Raw genomic sequence first — 23085 nt, forward strand, 5'->3', positions numbered from 1 at the left:
CTCTGGAAACTTTGTATCATGATACCATGTGAATATTAGATAAAAATTGTGTAGAATGTTTTCTTATGCACAACAGGTTTTCCATGACTTAATTACTTTTATGTTATGTCACACACTTTACACCTTTGAAAACTCTTTGTACCAAGATACTTCGCAAATATTAGGTAAAAATTGTGTGGAATGCTTTACCATGCACAACAGGTTTTCTACATCTTATTTACTTAATTTTTAGATATTTCACTCTTTAATTACATGTTGTTTATGCAGTATTTAAATGTATATGTTATTCTCAGTGTTATGTACACTTTCCTCATTTACTGCACAATTTCTTACTTGAATATGATAATCACTGAAACAGTTTTCTAGGCACAATGCCACATCACTCTCTTTTACCAATAACATGTGTCTTTTCTCTTCGCTTCTCGTCTTCTCTCTCTTTCACTACTTTCCTCTGTAATGCCAGTTATAATATATTAGTATGATCAGAATGGTATATCATGTGGACAAATTGTCCATCATGTGACCAAGTAAAGCATGATGATGCAGTAGGCCTAGCTTCAGTATGCAGGAGGCCTTGCTTCAGTAGTGCCTGTTTGTTGCTGTAAGGTTGCGATGCTGTAAGATGTTAAATCCTTCCCCACCATTGCAGTGCCTCCCACGCCTGGAGCAGATTCTGACTAAGGGAATAAGTCAAGGGAACTCAGAGTTTGTGGTGGAAAGCCTGCAGGTGATGATGCAGCCTGTGGAAGACCGGCTGTACTTCGCTGAACCTCTCCTGCACCAGCTATGGCTCAGGCTCTTCCAACATGCCACCAACCTCATGGACAACTATATCCAGGTTTGATGGTCATTCTAACTCTTGAGTTTGATTCTGTCTTCTGCTGGATATTGATAAAGTTATAAAGTGTAAATTAATCTTATAGAAGCAAACTTTGTATGCAAACATGTGAATTTAGCTTTGTTCACTGCTTCAAAAGGATGATGACATAAGATGTTTGTGTACGGTTTAAACTTACCAACATGTTAAATCCTTGGGCTACTATGTTAGCTTTTTTTTTCTTCATAATTGTTTCTGCATGAGCAAGGTACTACCAGCAACTGTCAATGAAATGGCCTCATTCGCTCACATCCACTCTGTGGGTGTCATGTGTAATGCATGGAAACCATAACCGCATAAACACATCCAGGCCCTACAGACCATTCTGTGGTGTCCCCTGACTGCATCAAGTACCTGGGTTCAGTCTATATGCAATACATTACCCTCTGGCTGGATACCACATTACTCCAGTTTACTTTGGCATGTTCAAACCTTGAGCACTAAAGCCATTTCCACTCCATCCTTCCATCTCCAATGTGGTCAACCCCTTCTCCTTTTCCCCCCCACTTCTGATGCATATACCTTCTTTGTCAGCCTCTCGTCACTCATTCTCTCCATGTCTACAAACCATTTCAGGACACCCACTTCAGCTTTTTCAACCATTCCCTTTGCATTATCACATCTTCCTCTTACCCTTACAAAGAACTATATGAGCTGATCTCATGCAAGTATAACTTGCTGTCTAGTTTTTAAGTGTATAATTCCATAATTAGAATTCCCTATTTGTACAGTATGGGGAGGGAATTCTTCATTTTTAGGGCAATTTTCAAAAATTTTCTCTTCTGTCAAGCAGCTTTTAAATTTTTCTTTACTGTCAGCATTCACAATTTCTTCTATTCCATTTAGCCATTACATTGATACTTTAAAAGTACAACTTTTCTTTGTATCTTTTCTAAAAAGATTCTTGCTTAGATTCATATTATGGCCTCGGGTTGCTGTTTTTGCATTTTATGAAGGACTATCTATCTATCTGATTCCTGTTTTCAACTGGAACTCCCTTAAGGGATGGCTATGGCAATAGTCTCCATAACTAGTGAACTCTAGTGCAGCTTCTTAGCCTTTAGTGCCTCACCCTTTACAGGACACTGGCAGAGGCCAAGTCTAGCCCAGTGTTTGCAGAGGTTCCTACCTAATGTTCCCACTTACTGCCTCTATACTGCACTACTAAACCTAAAAACAATGATTTTAACCATATTTACTCTCAAACTTCTCCTTTTACACACTCAAGAATTCACGCACCAGCTTCAGCAGTTTCTCACTCAAATGAAGGACTATTTACTATTTATGTCATCACATTGGTTTATAAACTTGAGGGTTGTGATATCTCCTCTTACTTAATTTATGGCTTCTAACCTCTCCCCATAACTCAACTCTTATTGTAGGTAACATGTTTGTTGCTCTCCTCTGGACCCTCTTTGTTAGTCCTTTGTGAGATGACCAAACTAGAGAAGCTTATTTTTATTTAGGTCTTTTATGCATTGTGATTTACTTGCTGAACATTTCCTCATCCATGTATTTGAATATTCTTTTACTTTTTGCTGATAGACAGTTTGTCTCCTTTGCGGATCTCCTGAGGTGCATTTATGGTTACAGGTTAGATCTCTCTTGTAGCTCATATTCTTTCTTGATTAGATTCATAATGAAGCCTCTTTCTCATGGTGTCCCATAAATGTTGCTTTGCATTTACTTGTTTGAACTTCAGCTGCCATGTATTGGACCAATTCTGGAGATTTCCAAAGTCCCATTGCAAGGTGATTCAGTCTTTATAATTTTTTTCTTCTTTCATTACCTTAGCATCACATGTAAACATATTCAAGTATGAGTTTAGTCCTTCTGGCAAGTCATTTACGTAGAGCACCAAGAGCTCATGATACGTTTGGGGTAAATCATGGAAAGGTTTGAGACTGAGTGTGAATGAATGTGACCTTTTTTTGTCCGTTTTCCTGATGCTACCTCGCTGAAGCAGGGGGTAGGGATGCTGTTTCCTGTGGGGCGGGGTAGCGCCAGGAATGGATGAAGGTAAGCAAGTATGAATATGTACATGTGTATATATGTATATGTCTGTATATGTGTATGTATATGTGTATGTTGATATGTACATGTATGTCTTTTATGTATATGTATGTGTATATGAGTGGATGGGCCATTCTTCGTCTGTTTCCTGGCGCTACCTTGCTGACCCGGGAAACGGTGATCAAGTATGATAAATATAAATTAATAAAACGGTTAAATCCCAGGGGATTGGGGAGGAGGATTACTGCCCATGTATTCCCTGTGTGTTGTAGAAGGTAACTAAAAGGGGGGTGGGAGCAGGGGGCTGGAAATCCTCGCCTCCTGTTTTACTTTTCCAAAAGAAGGAACAGAGAAAGGGGCCAGGTGAAGACTTTTTTCCTTTAAGGCTCAGCCATCTGTTCTTGATGCTTCCTTGCTAATGCGGGAAATGGCGAATGTGTATGAATTTTTTTTTTTTTAAGACTCTGATAATGTGCATTTTGATAAATGGTTATCTACCAGCCAAAGGAAACATACTGGGATATATTTCATGATATTTAAAGTATAGAAGCCTTTCATTATGTTATATTATTACATTATTTTAGGAACACTTTGCTTATGATACAGTGACAAACCATTCTGAAGTAATTCAAGATCATGTTCCTGGTCCTTTAAATCTAGCTCATAGCCACTTGATTTCTTTCTCAGAAAATTCACAAGAATGTGCTGTCTCTGACATGGCTGAATGATGACTAACAGTAGGGAGAAAATGTCATGTATTGCTGTCATGGTAGCCACTTAGGCTTGTGGGCAGCCTTGAAACAGAGTCGCAAAACTCATTGTGTAAACATCCCTATCCATACCAGAGTTGCTTAGCTTGCATGAATTTCCATCCATACTGATCTCATTTTACAATACACAGGATGTGTGCTGTTGCTTGTGGAAGACATTGTTACTCTTATGACTTTCATACTTTACATATGCCATCAGTTAAACTTTGGACAGATTGTGAAATGGAAAGTGTTTACTATTTTTGTACTGACAAGAAGTTTTGGTGCAGGGGGACTATCGTGAAGCCCTTCGCTGCCTAAGGCGGGTGCTAGCTGACATCTTCAACTTTCTGACCGATGAAGAAGGTGTTGGTCTTCAGCTCCAAGAGGACATCAGCAAAGGTAGGTAAGAAAAGGGTTATTGTCACCCTCTGTACTCTTGGTTGTCATTTAAAGCTCCAGGATTTTTTTCTTTTTGAAATTTGAATTTATACAGTACTGCATTTTTTCAATCATACAGCCAGCAACAATTCCTCTATAGCAAGGCTTATTATTATTGTAGGTTGATCTTTATTTCATATATTAGTTTAGAGCAACAAATTTTCCTTCAGAATCTACAAAATGGGCTGGACAGTTCACTTCTGCAAACCTTGTGCTTAATACCGGTAACACTGATTGGCATGGCCTATTAGAGAGTCATAACAGGAGTTTGGTTGCCTTACTTAGTAATAGTGCCATAGTCAGGGCTCAGAAAAATGAATAATAAGACCGGCCATGAAACCATCCTCTTCCCCTGAAACCCACTCTGCTTTCATTTCTGCTCAGGATCACTGCAAAGCTGTTCTTCATAAAGTCAAGTGCTCTTTCATAAAGTTTACTAACTTGACTTCTACTGACAAGTCTTTTTGATTAACCAAAAACATCTCCAACAACTTCTGTAATTCAGTCTTTTCTCCTCTTTTCTGACCTAATCAATCTACAGTATCATTAACTCTCCAAATGATAAGGCCACTTTTTTGTCGTACCTTATAATCCTTTTCCTCAACTTTGAATTCTACTTCTAATCCTGTACCCCTGTCTCATCCCATTATATCTGTGTCATCACCTTATTCTCATCAAAAGAATTAGACTAGTGTGCCTAAGCCAGATTATAGCACTAGTCTGCCACAGTCTGATCAAAACACACTTCTTAGAATCAGTGTTAGTCATATTGTCTTTGCCAAGTTGAAGAATAGTAACACTTGTCTTATTGCTAAAGCATACTTTAGTCACAAGAATCATAACACTAGTCATGTTCCCAGATCCTTTTAAAATAGATTTATAACAGTAGTCTCCACTATCTCAGTAAAAAGATTACCTAAGCATTGCAGAAGGAATCATAACTAGTCACAGTGCCAGTACCTAACCCTTCCCAAGAGAATCATAACTATTCATAGTGCCAAAGCTTAGCTGAAATTCATACTTCAGGCTGTAGTTTATAAAAAAAATATGACTTCTTCCATAATACTAGGTATGCTCTCTTTTAATTTTGGGAGGCAGCTCTTTATCCCATTGTCAACTTCTACACTAACCACAATGCCCATCCTGTACCAGAGTATGATTCGGTCCAGGCCAAGTTGAAAATCCTTGGAGCCACAACACCAGAACTTGTGTCACAGTTCTACCATGAACGGTACCAGGAGCAGCTCCGGGAGGGACCCAATGCTGCCCGTGTCCTCGTTGTCAATGTGAGTTCTGAGTTACAGTCCTTCATGTTACCACTTTCCCTGCAGCAAGATCTTTAGTCATGTTCTTTATTATGATTTATATATATACATGTGCTTTCTGGGATATGACACATTTTTTTCCTTAAAATATCTCTAACAGTCACACTATCACATATGCCGAAAATTACCACCAGTCATCATCAATATGTCAATTTCATTTGTTGGTGAAGATGGTGGAGACTTTGCATCGTATAAGGCTTATACTTCTTTCATTCATTTAGTTGGGGGATTTGTTCACAGAATGTGTTGTGCAATTCAAATTCTTATATATCATACCTGTTGTTACATTGTAAAAAGGGGTTTGTCTGAAAAGGTTTCACCAGTTAAGAGAATATCAGTGATCAGAAAGTGGGCTTTGGGATTTTGCAGGCACAGCATCTTTGTGTTACAAATTTAGGAAAAGATTTGGTCTAAACTTATGAAATGGATGTTTTTTGTTTGATTATGGTAGGAGTAAATTTCATATTCATGTATCAACTAGAGGATATTTTGCTAAATATTTCCTTCTAAGATCAGAGTGTCTGTTATGTCAGAAAATGCAGAACTTCCTTCCCAGGAATCCCCACTGTCTCACAGGGTAGGATCATAGATCATAAAGCCTCTCGCTGAGGAAAATGCAGAGTTATTCAAACCAAGAAAATCATGGATTATACAGTAGGGTTGAGGGTCAAGTCAATTGGGAGGTGAGTTTGAATGGAGAAAAACTGGAGGAAGTGAAGTGTTTTAGATATCTGGGAGTGGATCTGGCAGCGGATGGAACCATGGAAGCGGAAGTGGATCATAGGGTGGGGGAGGGGGCGAAAATTCTGGGGGCCTTGAAGAATGTGTGGAAGTCGAGAACATTATCTCGGAAAGCAAAAATGGGTATGTTTGAAGGAATAGTGGTTCCAACAATGTTGTATGGTTGTGAGGCGTGGGCTATGGATAGAGTTGTGCGCAGGAGGATGGATGTGCTGGAAATGAGATGTTTGAGGACAATGTGTGGTGTGAGGTGGTTTGATCGAGTGAGTAACGTAAGGGTAAGAGAGATGTGTGGAAATAAAAAGAGCGTGGTTGAGAGAGCAGAGGAGGGTGTTTTGAAGTGGTTTGGGCACATGGAGAGAATGAGTGAGGAAAGATTGACCAAGAGGATATATGTGTCGGAGGTGGAGGGAACGAGGAGAAGAGGGAGACCAAATTGGAGGTGGAAAGATGGAGTGAAAAAGATTTTGTGTGATTGGGGCCTGAACATGCAGGAGGGTGAAAGGAGGGCAAGGAATAGAGTGAATTGGAGCGATGTGGTATACCGGGGTTGACGTGCTGTCAGTGGATTGAATCAGGGCATGTGAAGCGTCTGGGGAAAACCATGGAAGGCTGTGTAGGTATGTATATTTGCGTGTGTGGACGTATGTATATACATGTGTATGGGGGGGGGGGTTGGGCCATTTCTTTCGTCTGTTTCCTTGCGCTACCTCGCAAACGCGGGAGACAGCGACAAAGTATAAAAAAAAAAAAAAACGCAAACGCGGGAGACAGCGACAAAGTATAATAATAAAAAAATATAAATTGAAAGCTTAGCCAGAAAACTGGAACACTGTTTATTATACTTTATGTGATTGAAATCGATCCCAGATGAACTAAGAATAGATACATATGAAATGCAGATGACAACAGAGAAGAACAGTATTATTAATCTAGCAAGACTTGCAGTGAGCACCACGTACTAGCCCTGCAGTTCTAGCAAAATCTCATCCTAGGTACTTGTAGGTAAGGGGGTACTCTCTTTCTCGCTCTCCCTACTTGTGTATGCATTTGAATTTTCATTAGTTGTATCTTAATGCATTCTGTTTTATAACTACTGTGTTTTATTTGAGTTAGGTGTTTATTGTTTACACTTCATGCATGAAATTGGTATGATTGATCGGTAAAAGTGCATCTGGGTGGGGCACAGTGATTTTGCAACATATCCCTATTTTTTTTACATGCGAGTATGAGTTCTTTATGTAATTTTGTGTTATGCACCATTTTTTAGAATGCATCAGTTGCATAAAACAAGGCAACATGCACAGTTTTATCAAGGCCCTTCTTTCTCCAAGAATCCATCATTTTCCTGTCCATGAATAATGCAGCCTTAAGACTGCAGGAACTCCATAAAAGGTGTCCTGGGATTGTCCCTCATAATAATGATATATTGTATATATATGTGACTTTTTTTCAATGCTGTACATGCTTGCCTTTCTTGTCTTTATGAGGATCATGCAAGTGAGCCTTTAAGGAAAACTTGTTTGGTTTCTTCTAATCCTTGTAAAATGTGTTAAGAAAGGGGGAAAGATTTCAAGCCTCCTACTTTCACCTTTTGTTGCCTTCTACAACCCTCAGGTGATACACAAGTAATGTTCTGTCAGCCCTGTCCCCTGTCTCTGCAGATATTAAGGCTTCATCACTGGTTGTGTCCTCATTAAATATCAGACTTGTGTAAACAGATAACATATGTTGCAGGATTAACTTCATCTGCCTTTTGATTCTAACCCACCTTTGCCCTCAGGTATTCCTTACTATATTCATCAGGCTTTATTCATGAGTCTGTTGTCTCAACTTTTAGTATACATAGTCAGAGAGGTAAAATAGCTTAAAAACAGAATCAGATTCAGATGTATCTTATTTATTCAACAAAATTATTGTCTATGCAAAGTTTCTTAACTTAAGCCTTAGTTCCAATCATGTGTACTGTATTTTCATGATTTTTCTGAAAGTTTCCAGGCTTACAACCTATAGTACTGACTTCTTGGCGCTTGGCTATGGAACGATCGTTTGTTTAAATATTGATTTTGTTGGTTACATTTTCATTATGGACAGGTGGGGTTCACTGATGCAGGATTGCGGGTGTTTGTAGTGCAAGGTCCCGGTACACAATCAGGGGGTGTGCTTGTCAAGGTACGTGTTGAACCCCACCACTGGTTCCCGACTTCTGAGCCCCGCAAGACCCATCTGATCAAGAGTGACCCTGCCGTCTTCAATGAGACCTTTGAGTTGTAAGTATGGCAGTGTTCCTTGGGTTGTGGAAACAATTGATCTTAGATGTGATGTTCTGATATTGAGATTATATGTTGTATATGGGAGCATCTGTTAGATCCAATTGATTTCATGACCTAACATCCAATTTTAATTTGTGTTGAAATACTAAGGAATAGAAGTTTAAGAGAGAGATGTATGACTGAGAGCTGAACCCATTAGGTAATAGTAGTTTGGTGGGAACATGAGTTAAAAGCCTTTGAATACACTGCTGGAGTTGCCCTCTGCCACTGGCCTGTTAAGGGTGAGACACTAAAGGCTAAGAAGCAGCACTGGGGTTCATCAATTATGGAGACTTTTGTTGTGGCCACCCCCTTGAGGGAGTACCCATATGGAATGGGCATCAGAAATATAGGTAGATAGATTTTTTTTTGTTTTTTGAGAACTGGGCTTTTGGTCACACTTTCATGGTATGGTTAACTAAGTAAATTTATAAATTATGAAGAGTAGTAGCATTATAGTTGAAACAACAGTGAATGACTAATAAAAGAATATATTTGACCCCTCAAGCATAGTGGAAAACTCTCGAGTACAACAGTACACTCCTAGAGCATGGTGACGTGGTCTTAAAGGCCAGGGACATCATACGCAAAGGTTGTACCATCATGCTAAAGGGTCATACTGTTATACTCAAGGAGTTAGGTTTAGAGAACACAAGTTAGACAGACCATCAAGAGTATATGGATGCTGAAGAGGGATTATTTTGGTTGAAAGTTTGTTACATGTTGTGGTAATAGCCATGAGTAGTGTACGATATTATCAGGCCATATGGCTGTGTACAAAGAAATTGTTGAAGGTACTTCAGTGCTGCTCCCTCATACTCAGAGTTATATCGTACCTGTTGCTGTACTTCTCATACACTGACATATTCTTTTTTGTGCCTATTTTCATCCTAGACTATTTTTCATTTTTCTGCAGAGTCAGTCCTCTTCTGTTTTTTTTTTTTTTTTTTTTTTCCGCTGTCTCCTGCGTTTGCGAGGTAGCGCAAGGAAACAGACGAAAGAAATGGCCCGACCCACCCCCATACACATGCCTTGATTCAATCCACTGACAGCACGTCAACCCCGGTATACCACATCGCTCCAATTCACTCTATTCTTTGCCCTCCTTTCACCCTCCTGCATGTTCAGGCCCCGATCACACAAAATCTTTTTCACTCCATCTTTCCACCTCCAATTTGGTCTCCCTCTTCTCCTCGTTCCCTCCACCTCCGATACATATATCCTCTTGGTCAATCTTTCCTCACTCATTCTCTCCATGTGACCAAACCATTTCAAAACACCCTCTTCTGCTCTCTCAACCACGCTCTTTTTATTTCCACACATCTCTCTTACCCTTACGTTACTTACTCGATCAAACCACCTCACACCACACATTGTCCTCAAACATCTCATTTCCAGCACATCCATCCTCCTGCGCACAACTCTATCCATAGTCCACGCCTCGCAACCATACAACATTGTTGGAACCACTATTCCTTCAAACATACCCATTTTTGCTTTCCGAGATAATGTTCTCGACTTCCACACATTCTTCAAGGCTCCCAGAATTTTCGCCCCCTCCCCCACCCTATGATCCACTTCCGCTTCCATGGTTCCATCCACTGCCAGATCCACTCCCAGATATCTAAAACACTTCACTTCCTCCAGTTTTTCTCCAGTCAAACTCACCTCCCAATTGAATTGACCCTCAACCCTACTGTACCTAATAACCTTGCTCTTATTCACATTTACTCTTAACTTTCTTCTTTCACACACTTTACCAAACTCAGTCACCAGCTTCTGCAGTTTCTCACATGAATCAGCCACCAGCGCTGTATCATCAGCGAACAACAACTGACTCACTTCCCAAGCTCTCTCATCCCCAACAGACTTCATACTTGCCCCTCTTTCCAAAACTTCTGTTTATATGAAATTAATTTTAGAAGAAATTGAGATTTCTACATTTTACTCATGCCTTTCTTTTGAGGGGATGAGCCCCAAAATTCTTTATTTCTCCATCACCAATCTTATCCACATTACTACCATTGTTATGCAGCCCAGCTGTGTTAGAGGACCACAGAGAAGGAGAACAAGGTGGGATTCTCACTCTGCAGGTGCGTACGCCGCGCATCCTTGGCAGCAGCATTGTCCACTATGAGGCTGTCCTGCCCCTGGCTAATGTGCCCCGTGTCTCCCAAGCCAACATTCACCGCATCCAACACTCACGCTTGCCCCTTACCAGACCCTGGATGCTTACCTGTAAGTCATAGTAATGCTCCTATAGGGCCCTTCACCCATCCTACAGTCATCACACTTGTAGCACCCTTTCTTCATTTTGTGGTTGTCACTCCAGTAGGACCCCTCAGCCCTCCTGTGTTTATAACACTTGTAGGATCAGCCTTCTTTTGGTTATCACACTCTTGACCTATCCTGGGATCATCACACCTTTAGGACTCTTCAGTCATCTTGTGGTCATCACAGCTGTAGGACCCTTCAGTCATCTTGTGATCATCACATGTGTAGAACTGTCATCATCATTTTCTGCTCATTCCAATAAAACCCCTCAGTCATCTTCCGGTTGTCATAACTGTAAGTCCCCTCAGCTATCCTGCAGTCATCATACATATAGGACCTTTTGGTCAGGATGTGTTCGTCCCATCTGTTGGACCATAATCATTCTGTAGTCATCTCGCTGTAAGACACTTCACCTTCACTTATTCTGTGGTCATCATACCTATATGACTCTTCCCACTTGTGGTAAAGACTCAATAACAATCATTAAAGCACTGTTACTACACCTAATTCTACTCTGTCTCTAGGCAAAGAAACTGGAATGCTTATTTGATGCCATACTGGAATAACTTAGAAATATACACAGAGTTACTACAAAAATATTCCAGAGAAGATTAAACTTATTTTTGAAGCCAATACTGGATGAAACTCAAATAGATGACTTTGCCAAAAAAGTAACTGAGGAAAAATAGCATACAACAAGCAAGACATGCAGTGATTAGAGGAGTGATTATTGAGAACAGCATTATCCAATGGGCAAGATGAGCAATGAGCATTGGCAAAATCTTGTTATAGATACTTCTATACATGTAGGTAGGTACTCACTTTTGCTGTAAATAAAGCAAGTGAAAGACAATAAAACTACAGATGAGAAAGACAAAAGTGTTAATAATGACACAGTAAATGAAGATGAACATAGTCAACTGAAATATGGAAAAAAAATGGGGTGAGTCAAATAAAAGACAAAATATAACTGCTGATGAAAATTATAGTTATGTCAGAAACAGAACTACAAGATGAAAGTCAAAGGATGACAGGAAAAAAAGAATGCAGAAAAACAAAGACATCATCAGATAATACAGAAGACAGTATTATATGCAAATAGTACTTAAGAGGCAGATACAGTTGCTTTGATAAATATTAATATAATCACCCAAAAATGTTTATGTTAGCACATTTGTTTAAATTTCTTGGTGACATGAAAGAGGGAGGTAAATAATTTGGAAGAAAGTGAATAAACTTACACAATAATTTGCTACAGATATAACAAATATCACATCTGCAAAAAGGGAGAAGAATGTAAGTATATGCACCTGCAAATACTAGACCAAACAGAATATGCTTCTTTTACATGAATTACCATGAATTTCGAAAAATGAGCTTTAAGCATCCAATAACAATGGATCATATAGAAAATACAAGAACCAAAATTGGCGACAGCAGAAGTTAAAGGAAGAAAAATTGAAGGTCTACAGAGACATGATCATAGATGTACAAAAAGTTTTGAATAGAGATGAAGATTGTATAATGAAATCCAATACCAAAGAAAGAATTGCTAGAATTAACATAGCCTTGAAAACAGGTGAAGGAAATAGATAAGTTGAGGTGTATCACCATCACCAGAACGAAAGAATGAACGGCCAGAGTATGAATATTGAAACTACACGTCAGCATCGAACAGAACACCAAAACGGAATGAGGGCATTAACCAGTATTGGCAAGAATATGAAAAATGTAGGATTAATCAAAACTGGGGACCAAGAGGGAATAGGAATCAGAACGATAATTGGTCAGAAAATGCTGATTATAGAAACACATCAAACCAGGGGAATCCTTTTTTTTTTTCATTGGAAAACCCAATCAGGAAAGTTTTGGTAGAAATGGGAATAAAACAGCAGTGGAGACACCCATCATGGTTGACACAAAGAAGGAACTATAGAAAATCCAGAATAATGTACCACTAACTGAGGTATTAAACAACACATTGAATGAGTATACAAAGTCCAAAAACCAGTAGAGGACAAGTAAAGGAACTGTGAAGCCTTGGAAGATGATATATGTAAATATACAGAATCTATTAACTGAGAACTTAAGAATCAATATAATCCACATCACTGAACCCAAGTCCTGATTAACATGATAGAACCATGGCTCAATGAGAAAGTGAGAGAAGAATTAAAGTTGGATCAGTTTGAAACAGTCACTGCAGACAGAAACAGTCTCAAACATGCTGTTATAGTAACATGAACATGAAAAGTTAGAGGGAAAGTAGATAATGAAGAATTATCGTTCCTAGTATCACCACCATTCCTAATAATCATTTGTACCTCCCAATATCATTGCCATCTCAAAGACTCATTCGTCAGAATCTTACTTACCTTATTCACATATCATCAGTGTGTCCCAGTATCACCAATGTCTTTATGATCATCTCCATTTGAAATCACCAGCATCTCACAGTATCATCAATATATCAGAGAATCTTTAGTATCTCTTAGTATCATAACCATCTCTAAGAATCACAAGTATTCCAACATCACCATTTCTGAAAATCATCACTTAGTATCACCACCTTTAAGAATCAATAGCATCCCCAAATCACCAATTTCTCGCAGTAATATGAATACCTATCAATTACCAGTACCTCCCAGTAACACTCACCAGTTTCAGCATTATACTTTTCTCTCTTCAGCGTACAAGCCACTGGAGGCCTTGAGGACACGTGCCTTGGACAAGACAGCAGTGGACTTCTTGAAAGCTCTGAGTGAGCGGTGGGAGCCACATGAGTCCTCTGTTCAGATCCAGGAGTCTCAGAAGCTGCGGGCAACATTTGCCAGGGCCAGCAGTGTCCGGAACAGCATCAAGAGTGCCAGAAAACCCTCACTTAAGAATGCTACCAAGTAAATTCGTGCCCATGACAGATGTACTGAGACCTGCAAGAAAGTGGTTTGATGTTATGAATGGCATTAAGGATAGACAAAGAGGTGGGGGGGAATGCTCTGCTTTGGAGATCTTTTAAAATGAATTACTGCCATGTGAAACTTGAGAGTTTGACTGGACAATTCTTCCAAATGGGATCATGAAACCTCATACTCTCGTGTTCTTGAAAAGAAAAAACTGGTTTGAGTTTTGGAGACAAAATACAACCCTTACAAAATGGTTGAAACAAATGTAATATATTTAATCTAGAATTGTTGTAAATGTGACAAAAAAGATACCTACCATTGGACTTTTCATGGTGGCCCTTTAAGTGCATTTTTATGGCAAAATGTTACTGTATGACCCTAGGGATGAATATGAATGAAGGTCCTTCCCCAGGGTTTTGCAGCTTATTTGTCTTCGTGTGCTGATGCTGTTCAATGTATAATTGACTATGTATAAATATTTATAGAGGGGGTGTTAGTTAAAGGAAGATTTATGTGAGCTATTGTTCTGTCTGAAAAAGTAAGAGATATGGATAGTAATTAGGGATTCAACACTGGCCAACTATATGAGATCATGCAGGACCTTAAGTTAACAATAAGAGAAATTATCAGTGCAATTTTATGGTGTTATTTAACTTTTGATACAATATTTGAGTCAGTATTGTATTATGAAGTGTAAAGAAATGTGTCATTGATTTCTGATGTATGCATGTTTATTTTGTCATACATAATTGCAGTTTCCTATTAGAGAGGTAGCACCAGGAACAGATGAAGAAATAACCTCATTTGCTCATATCCACTTTCTAGGTATCATGTATAATGCACTGAAACCAGAGATGCCATCCACAACCAGGCATCACAGACATTTCCATGGTTCCCCTGCCTACTCCATATGATTTGGTTCAGTCTGCTGACAGCCAATCACTTCCTGTATACCACATCACTTCTGTTCTATCCCTTGCACACCTCACACCCACCTGCATGTTCAGGTTCAAAACTCTCAAAGCTTCTTTCACTCCACCCTTCCATTTAGGTCTCTCCCTTCACTTCTGATAAGTATATCCTCTCCATTTGTCCAAACCATTTCACCATACAATCTTCAGCCCCCATACATACTCTTACTACCACACCTCTCTCTTACAGTTTCATTTCGTATTCAGTAAATCCTTCTTACACCACACATTATCTTTTGGACTACTGTACCATCATACATTCCCTATTTTATCCTCACAGGTAGTGACCTCTCCCTCCACACATTTCTGTGTGTCTAGGACCTTTACCACCTCACCCACCCTATGGCTCACTTCATTTCCCATGGTTCTTTCTGCTGTCATGTTCACTCCTATATATATATATATATATATATATATATGTCTGTGTGTGTATATATATGTATATGTTGAGATGTATAGGTATGTATATGTGCTGTGTGTGGACGTATATTTATATACATGTGTATGTGGGTGGGTTGGGCCATTCTTTCGTCTGTTTCCTTGCTCTACCTCACTAACGCGGGAGACAGCAACAAAGTATAATAATAAAAAAATAATAAATATATATATATATTATCCTTAGGGACAGAGGAGAAAGAATATTTCCCACGTATTCCCTGTGTGTGTCATAGAAGGCGACTGAAAGGGAAGGGAGCGGGGAGCTGGAAACTCTCCCCTCCTGTTTTACTTTTTCCAAAAGAAGGAACAGAGAAGGGGGCCAAGTGAGGATGTTCTCTCTGAGGCTCAGTCCTCTGTTTTAATGCTATCTCACTAATGCGGGAAATGGCGAATATGTATGAAAAAAAAATATATATATAAATGGGGAGGTGATAACAAGTAGTGGTGATGTGAGAAGGAGATGGAGTGAGTATTTTGAAGGTTTGTTGAATGTGTTTGATGATAGAGTGGCAGATATAGGGTGTTTTGGTCGAGGTGGTGTGCAAAGTGAGAGGGTTAGGGAAGATGATTTGGTAGACAGAGAAGAGGTAGTAAAAGCTTTGCGGAAGATGAAAGCCGGCAAGGCAGCAGGTTTGGATGGTATTGCAGTGGAATTTATTAAAAAAGGGGGTGACTGTATTGTTGACTGGTTGGTAAGGTTATTTAATGTATGAATGACTCATGGTGAGGTGCCTGAGGATTGGCGGAATGCGTGCATAGTGCCATTGTACAAAGGCAAAGGGGATAAGAGTGAGTGCTCAAATTTCAGAGGTATAAGTTTGTTGAGTATTCCTGGTAAATTATATGGGAGGATATTGATTGAGAGGGTGAAGGCATGTACAGAGCATCAGATTGGGGAAGAGCAGTGTGGTTTCAGAAGTGGTAGAGGATGTGTGGATCAGGTGTTTGCTTTGAAGAATGTATGTGAGAAATACTTAGAAAAGCAAATGGATTTGTATGTAGCATCTATGGATCTGGAGAAGGCATATGATAGAGTTGATAGAGATGCTCTGTGGAAGGCATTAAGAATATATGGTGTGGGAGACAAGTTGTTAGAAGCAGTGAAAAGTTTTTATCGAGGATGTAAGGCATGTGTACGTGTAGGAAGAGAGGAAAGTGATTGGTTCTCAGTGAATGTAGGTCTGCGGCAGGGGTGTGTGATGTCTCCATGGTTGTTTAATTTGTTTATGGATGGGGTTGTTAGGGAGGTGAATGCAAGAGTTTTGGAAAGAGGGGCAAGTATGAAGTCTGTTGGGGATGAGAGAGCATGGGAAGTGAGTCAGTTGTTGTTCGATGATGATACAGCGCTGGTGGCTGATTCATGTGAGAAACTGCAGAAGCTGGTGACTGAGTTTGGTAAAGTGTGTGAAAGAAGAAAGTTAAGAGTAAATGTGAATAAGAGCAAGGTTATTAGGTACAGTAGGGTTGAGGGTCAAGTCAATTGGGAGGTGAGTTTGAATGGAGAAAAACTGGAGGAAGTGAAGTGTTTTAGATATCTGGGAGTGGATCTGGCAGCGGATGGAACCATGGAAGCGGAAGTGGATCATAGGGTGGGGGAGGGGGCAAAAATTCTGGGAGCCTTGAAGAATGTGTGGAAGTCGAGAACATTATCTCGGAAAGCAAAAATGGGTATGTTTGAAGGAATAGTGGTTCCAACAATGTTGTATGGTTGCGAGACGTGGGCTATGGATAGAGTTGTGCGCAGGAGGATGGATGTGCTGGAAATGAGATGTTTGAGGACAATATGTGGTGTGAGGTGGTTTGATCGAGTAAGTAACGTAAGGGTAAGAGAGATGTGTGGAAATAAAAAGAGCGTGGTTGAGAGAGCAGAAGAGGGTGTTTTGAAATGGTTCGGGCACATGGAGAGAATGAGTGAGGAAAGATTGACCAAGAGAATATATGTGTCGGAGGTGGAGGGAACGAGGAGAAGAGGGAGACCAAATTGGAGGTGGAAAGATGGAGTGAAAAAGATTTTGTGTGATCGGGGCCTGAACATGCAGGAGGGTGAAAGGAGGGCAAGGAATAGAGTGAATTGGAGCGATGTGGTATACCAGGGTTGACGTGCTGTCAGTGGATTGAATCAAGGCATGTGAAGCGTCTGGGGTAAACCATGGAAAGCTGTGTAGGTATGTATATTTGCGTGTGTGGACGTATGTATATACATGTGTATGGGGGTGGGTTGGGCCATTTCTTTCGTCTGTTTCCTTGCGCTACCTCGCAAACGCGGGAGACAGCGACAAAGCAAAAAAAAAAAAAAAATATATATATATATATATATATATATATATATATATATATATATATATATATATATATATATATATAAATTCCCTGGGGATAGGGGAGAAAGAATACTTCCCACGTATTCCCTGCGTGTCGTAGAAGGCGACTAAAAGGGGAGGGAGCGGGGGGCTGGAAATCCTCCCCTCTCGTTTTTTTTTTTTTTTTTTTAATTTTCCAAAAGAAGGAACAGAGAATTGGGCCAGGTGAGGGTATTCCCTCAAAGGCCCAGTCCTCTGTTCTTAACGCTACCTCGCTAATGCGGGAAATGGCGAATAGTTTGAAAGAAAAGATATATATATATATATATATATATATATATATATATATATATATATATATATATATATATATATATATATATATTATTCTTTTTACACACAATCGCTGCTTCCTGCATCAGTGAGGTAGCGCCAGGAAACAGACAAAGAATGGCCCCTCCTCTCCTGTATACATCTTTCTTTCTTTCTTTTAAACTATTCGCCATTTCCCGAGGTAGCGCTAAGAACAGAGGACTGGGCCTTTTTTGGAATATCCTCAACTGGCCCACTCTGTTCCTTCTTTTGGGGGAAAAAAAAAAAACGAGAGGGGAGGATTTCCAGCCCCCCGCTCCCTCCCCTTTTAGTCGCCTCCTACGACACGCAGGGAATACGTGGGAAGTATTCTTAATCCCCTATCCCCAGGGATACATATATATACATATACATATGTATACATATATATACATAAATGCCCACATACACACATAAATATACATATACATATCAACATATGCATACACATACACAACCATATACATATATACACATGTACATATTCATACTTGCTTGCCCTTATCCATTCCTGGCACTACCATGTCCCACAGGAATCAACCTTGCTACATGTGCCAAAAAACACAGGAAAATTATTTTTTTTTTGTCATATAGTTGATCATGCGTCCCACTGTGACGTCTTACATGGTTTACCCCAGGTGTTTCACATATAGTAGTAGATTTATAAAGTAGTAGATTTATATAGTGTGTACACTCATTACTGGACTTCACCTGCATTTGATTATGCTGTTAGTAAAGTCAACTCTGACAAGGTCGTATCACCATTGGCAGCAGAAAGGATTAGTCTCATCATATAACTTCTAACTCTAAAGGAGTCCTTTCTTTCCTTTACTGATTATAGCACAACCCTGAAGGTGCAGGGGCCCCATGAAACAAGTCCTGTGATTTTATAATTAAATTATAGTTTGTACATTAAGTGTGTGTATATATCCAGAAATATGTATAATGTGTAAATATTTAGATATATACAGATATATTGTTCATTGTTGACTTCTTCCTGTGACAAACAAAACATAAGTTGTTATGCCGAAATAAGCAAATGTGCAGCAGTTAAAGCTTGGGTAGAAAATGACGAGCATTCTGTTGCTTGACTTGACCGAAGGGTTTCTGTTATACGATGCTGGAAAACACAGGCATTTGAAGATTATTGTGAAAGCATTATGTGCATAATAAAGATAATTATAAAATTCTGAGATGGTTTTCATTGGCTTTGAGCTGTTGTCTTTTTGTCAAGACTTAGACAGTCCTCTTGTTCCAGTATGTGTTAGATGAACATAGCGCTATAGGCTCACTGTAAATGCAGCTTCTTTTCATCCACCTTATGACCTTGTTAGGATAATATTATACCTAATAGGCATGCAATTATCACAAATGGTTTTGCAGCAAAGTTATTGTGTGCACAACACCTACAAAATGTCACCAATTAAAATTTATAAAACTTCTGATAACATGTGGAAGGAAAGATAGTTTAGCTCTAAGGAAGAGCTTATCAGGTAGAGTTGAACTAGTACTGTTATTGGCACTCATACACTTCGTTATGTAGGTGATATCATGGATGAAATTAATTTTTTTTGGTTTTCAAATGCCTTATGATACTTTAATTGTATCACATTTGCACTTTCTCTTTGCTAATTGATTCAAATAAGCTTTTGTGCTTTTCCATGGAGAAAGAATGTAACTCTGGTGAAATATTCCATTATTTCCTTGTTTCTACAGTCCTTTAAACTCCTGTAGGGCACAAAAGCATTTTAACCAACCTATATTAAACAAATCTTACTCCCAATAGGTGTCTGGAGATGGGCCGTTTAGGTCTTAGTTGGTTAAATATGAATGTTAGAGCCAAAGAAAGAGTCAGGTTTACATGCAAACTTAATGAAAGTGTGGTGAGCCCCAGCATTAGTTTAGTAGTTTAGCCCTCAACCATTGGAGTTGTTCCAATTCAGTGCTGGGCTGATATAAGTTTGTTCCACATCTCTATGTCTGATGTGAAAGAGTAGGTATGTAGTAGATGGTAAGCAGCCACCAACCAGGGAGGTATATCACTGTCACTACCTGCTTGAGTACTGAGAGGAATAGTGACAGCTGTGTAGTGAGCCAGCACTCCAGTGGTTGTCAAATTGTACTACTCTGACCCAGTTAGCTGTCTTTTTTATCTGCCTCACCCACATATGGACTGCTGGCATTCTGTTCAAAACATACAGTCTCTTCGTACACACAACACTTAATAACAATAGATAGAAATAGGAGGTAGGAACACTGGACAAGAGCATTAGGCAGAAGCAGTAGGTAGAAACATTGGTAGAAGTTGTATTAATTAGAAACAGTCAGTAGAAGCCTCTGAAAAAACTGCATTAGAGTTGCCCTCTGCCAGTGGCCTGTTAAGGATGAGGCAGTAAAGGCTAAGAAGCAGCACTGGAGCACACCAGTTATGAAGACTTTTGCTCTGGCCACCTCTTTGAGGAAGTTTCAATTGGCACCAGAGATATAGATAGATAGAAAGAACATTAGGTAGAAGTAATCCATTGGAACATACGTAGGTACCTTTGGGACATTGCTAAAGTTGTCCTCCACAAGTGGCCTGTTAAGGGTGAAGCACTAATGGCTAAGAAGTGCCACTTGAGGTCACTAGTTATGGAGGCTCTTTTGCCATGGCCACCTTGAAGGAGTTCCAGGAGGGAATGGGCATCAGATATATGCTGCTAGATGTACGAGATAGTGAGCTGTGAAATGAGTTCCAGCAACCTACATATGGGTGAGTTAGATAAGATAACCTAGGCCAGGGAAAAGAACAAGACAGCCACTTCAGTACTAGCTACTGCTTCACTGTTACTATCCCTCCCAATTTATATATGTATTTCTAATTACCACAGGACCAATTTCTATGAAAAAGTCCTGGTGTTACTCAGGACCATTGTAAAGGTTCCTGCAGTTTGAGGCTGCACTACTTCCAGTACCTCAGAAATTTAGATTCAATTGGAATAAGTTCTTTGACAAATATGTACTCCCAGCAATATAGCTATACCAAAGGTAGAGTCCAGTAATGCATCCCTCCTGATTACTCGGCAATAGTACATATGATAACATGCCTACTACTTGCTATACTTGACTGGGGCACAAGTGTTCTTCAGTTCCTTTAGAAGGCCACTGAAAAGTTGGATGTCCAAACAGCAATGAAGGAAACGATAAAAGCTGATGAACCAAAGGAATTCTCAAACAAAACTCCTTGAAGGCTTTAACCATCTCTAGCAGTAGTGTGCTTTCTACCAAGACCTGGTGTCTAAGCAAGGTAATGATGGTTATGTTAAATATACATTTGTCAGGGTTCACCTGGAAGCTGGCAAGGATCACTGTAGGTGTTCCGTGGGAGTTGTGGGTCCCAGTTGGGTGTCAAGGTAGACTGAGTAGGAAGGAAGACCTTAGAGAGCTGGATCAATGAACCACAGGAATATTTGGGCCATATTCCAGACCACAAAGGACATGCCAGCAAACTTGAATAGACAGAGGGGGAGGGCAAGTGATGGCAGTCTTGGGGGTATCAGTAGCCTACCCAGAAGTATGGCTGAATACATAAACTACATTGAGAGGCTGTGGGTGAAGTTCTGGAGATTTGGGATAATGCATCAATCTAGGTGAGTGTTGTTGGTGAGGGTTTAGTAATTTCCACATAGGTGATACTGTAGGGTGATGACTTGAGAACCATGTAGGAAAGTAAGGTCCAGCAGCCTTAACATGGATGGATAATGTCAGTTTTAAATATCTACCAAACTCGTCCTTGAAAGCATTGAGGCTAGGTGGAAATGGGAGGTCCTGAGGTGTGTAATAAGTTGCAGTGCTAACAGGAGGGGCATCAGGAATGAGGTGAATGAAGTTAGTAAAATCCATTAGCAGGACACTGAGTGCTGGCAAGGCTGAAGACAGTCTAGCAACTTGAGATGAGATCGTGGGTGGAGTGGTGGTGAGAGACAGGAGTTGATCACTTGCAAAATCCATGATGTATCTGTGGTACCGGAAGAAGACGAATCCCAGGAATGGCTCCTTCACATCATACTAGGAAAATCACCCTTAGCTCTTCCTGGAAACCAAAGTTTGCTGTGAGGATGTGCTGTCCATATCTGTGCTATTGGCCACAAAAATGCCCCAATGGGGAATGAAAGGAAGTTTGACTTCAGGGGGTGGCAGAATACTGACTGCTGCATCCCTGTCGATTATGAAGCGGCACTTGAAGAATTGGTTGTACATGTAAAGGAGTGACATGTTCAAGATATGGGGGGAACTGATGATGAACAGTTCTGTCGAAGTTTCCTGACAAGCTCCAAATGTTTGATATTTGCAGGACTGGGTACAGTACTGAACTGATGTCAGTAAAAAGAGATAAAATTATTTTATTGATAATGGCTGGACCTGCTGAAGGAGGATCAGACACGTTGTGCTGGTGGAGCTGAGAATTGATGTCCTTTAGGGGGTCCTTGATAATGCTGAAGACAGGTCTGTGAAGTGCGTATATGTTGAGACTTTCTCGCTGATGATGACAGCTTCAACTTTTTAATGTCACAAGCGCCAGTCACAGAACAAAGTCTTCATCGATGTCAGGCCTTTATTATGAAAACGTTCACTGTATAACTACCATCACGTATTAGTCTGGATGACAGGATGTCACAGTAGTTATAATTACGACTTGTATTTCCCCGAAGCTCCTTACAGTGTACATATATACATAGTTAATAAGGAACTCTATCGACGTAATCCTGTGCCCTCACATGACCACATGGCATTCAGTCAACAAACATAGTCGCGTCATCTTTTACATAACAGTTAAGAGTACGTTACCTTACACGACTCGTTCATAACCATCGTGTCTCCTGCGGTGATTACTACGCGGCTTTAACGACCCTGGCAGTTGACAGGCATTAAGCTCAAACAACCGACCAAGATTACAACTTCCTAACTCAGACTTTAACTAAAATCTCGTCGTAATTTATTTAAAAACAAATCCCTTTTCTTAGAAGTAGTATTTTAAGAATTATCTGTTACTTCTTAAAATCCTCTAAGAACAATACATGAATGACAACACAAAATTTACCTTCTTAAGGACAACTTTGCTAAATAACAGGATTGCAAGACGACATGACTCCTTCCACCTTTCCTATTCTATCTGCCACCGGGCACCAATAACGCCATATTTAATCATTTTGGTATAACTTACCCATGTAATATGTTATTGTGAAGCAAGATATTTTATTATTTAACTATGTATAACTTTCATGGTAATAAACCTTCTATTATTATCATTATTATTTACAAGGTTAATCCCATTACGTGAGTGAAAAATATGGGGAGGAGATTGTAACACGTTGTATAGTTCCCATTGCGTAATATCTTTTTACAATGTC

General features: G+C 39.7%; 1 protein-coding gene and 1 long non-coding RNA gene across 2 annotated transcripts in view; one reads left to right on the plus strand and one right to left on the minus strand.

Annotated features, from left to right (window-relative positions):
* Positions 1–18885, plus strand: part of LOC139755153 (uncharacterized) — an 87652-nt gene extending 68767 nt beyond the window's left edge. Inside the window, 6 exon segments of the mRNA XM_071673307.1 lie at positions 650–838; positions 3930–4041; positions 5233–5366; positions 8241–8416; positions 10494–10696; positions 13422–18885. Of these exon segments, the coding sequence (XP_071529408.1) occupies positions 650–838; positions 3930–4041; positions 5233–5366; positions 8241–8416; positions 10494–10696; positions 13422–13633 (1026 nt within the window). The 3' untranslated portion in view covers positions 13634–18885.
* The window catches only part of LOC139755155 (uncharacterized), a 36212-nt gene continuing 26651 nt past the window's right edge, over positions 13525–23085 (minus strand). The window contains exon 3 of the long non-coding RNA XR_011714055.1: positions 13525–13662. This is a non-coding gene — a long non-coding RNA (uncharacterized lncRNA). The remainder of the gene's footprint in view (positions 13663–23085) is intronic.

Source organism: Panulirus ornatus, chromosome 18, assembly GCF_036320965.1.
Source record: "Panulirus ornatus isolate Po-2019 chromosome 18, ASM3632096v1, whole genome shotgun sequence".
In the NCBI taxonomy this organism is placed as follows: Eukaryota; Metazoa; Arthropoda; class Malacostraca; order Decapoda; family Palinuridae; genus Panulirus; species Panulirus ornatus.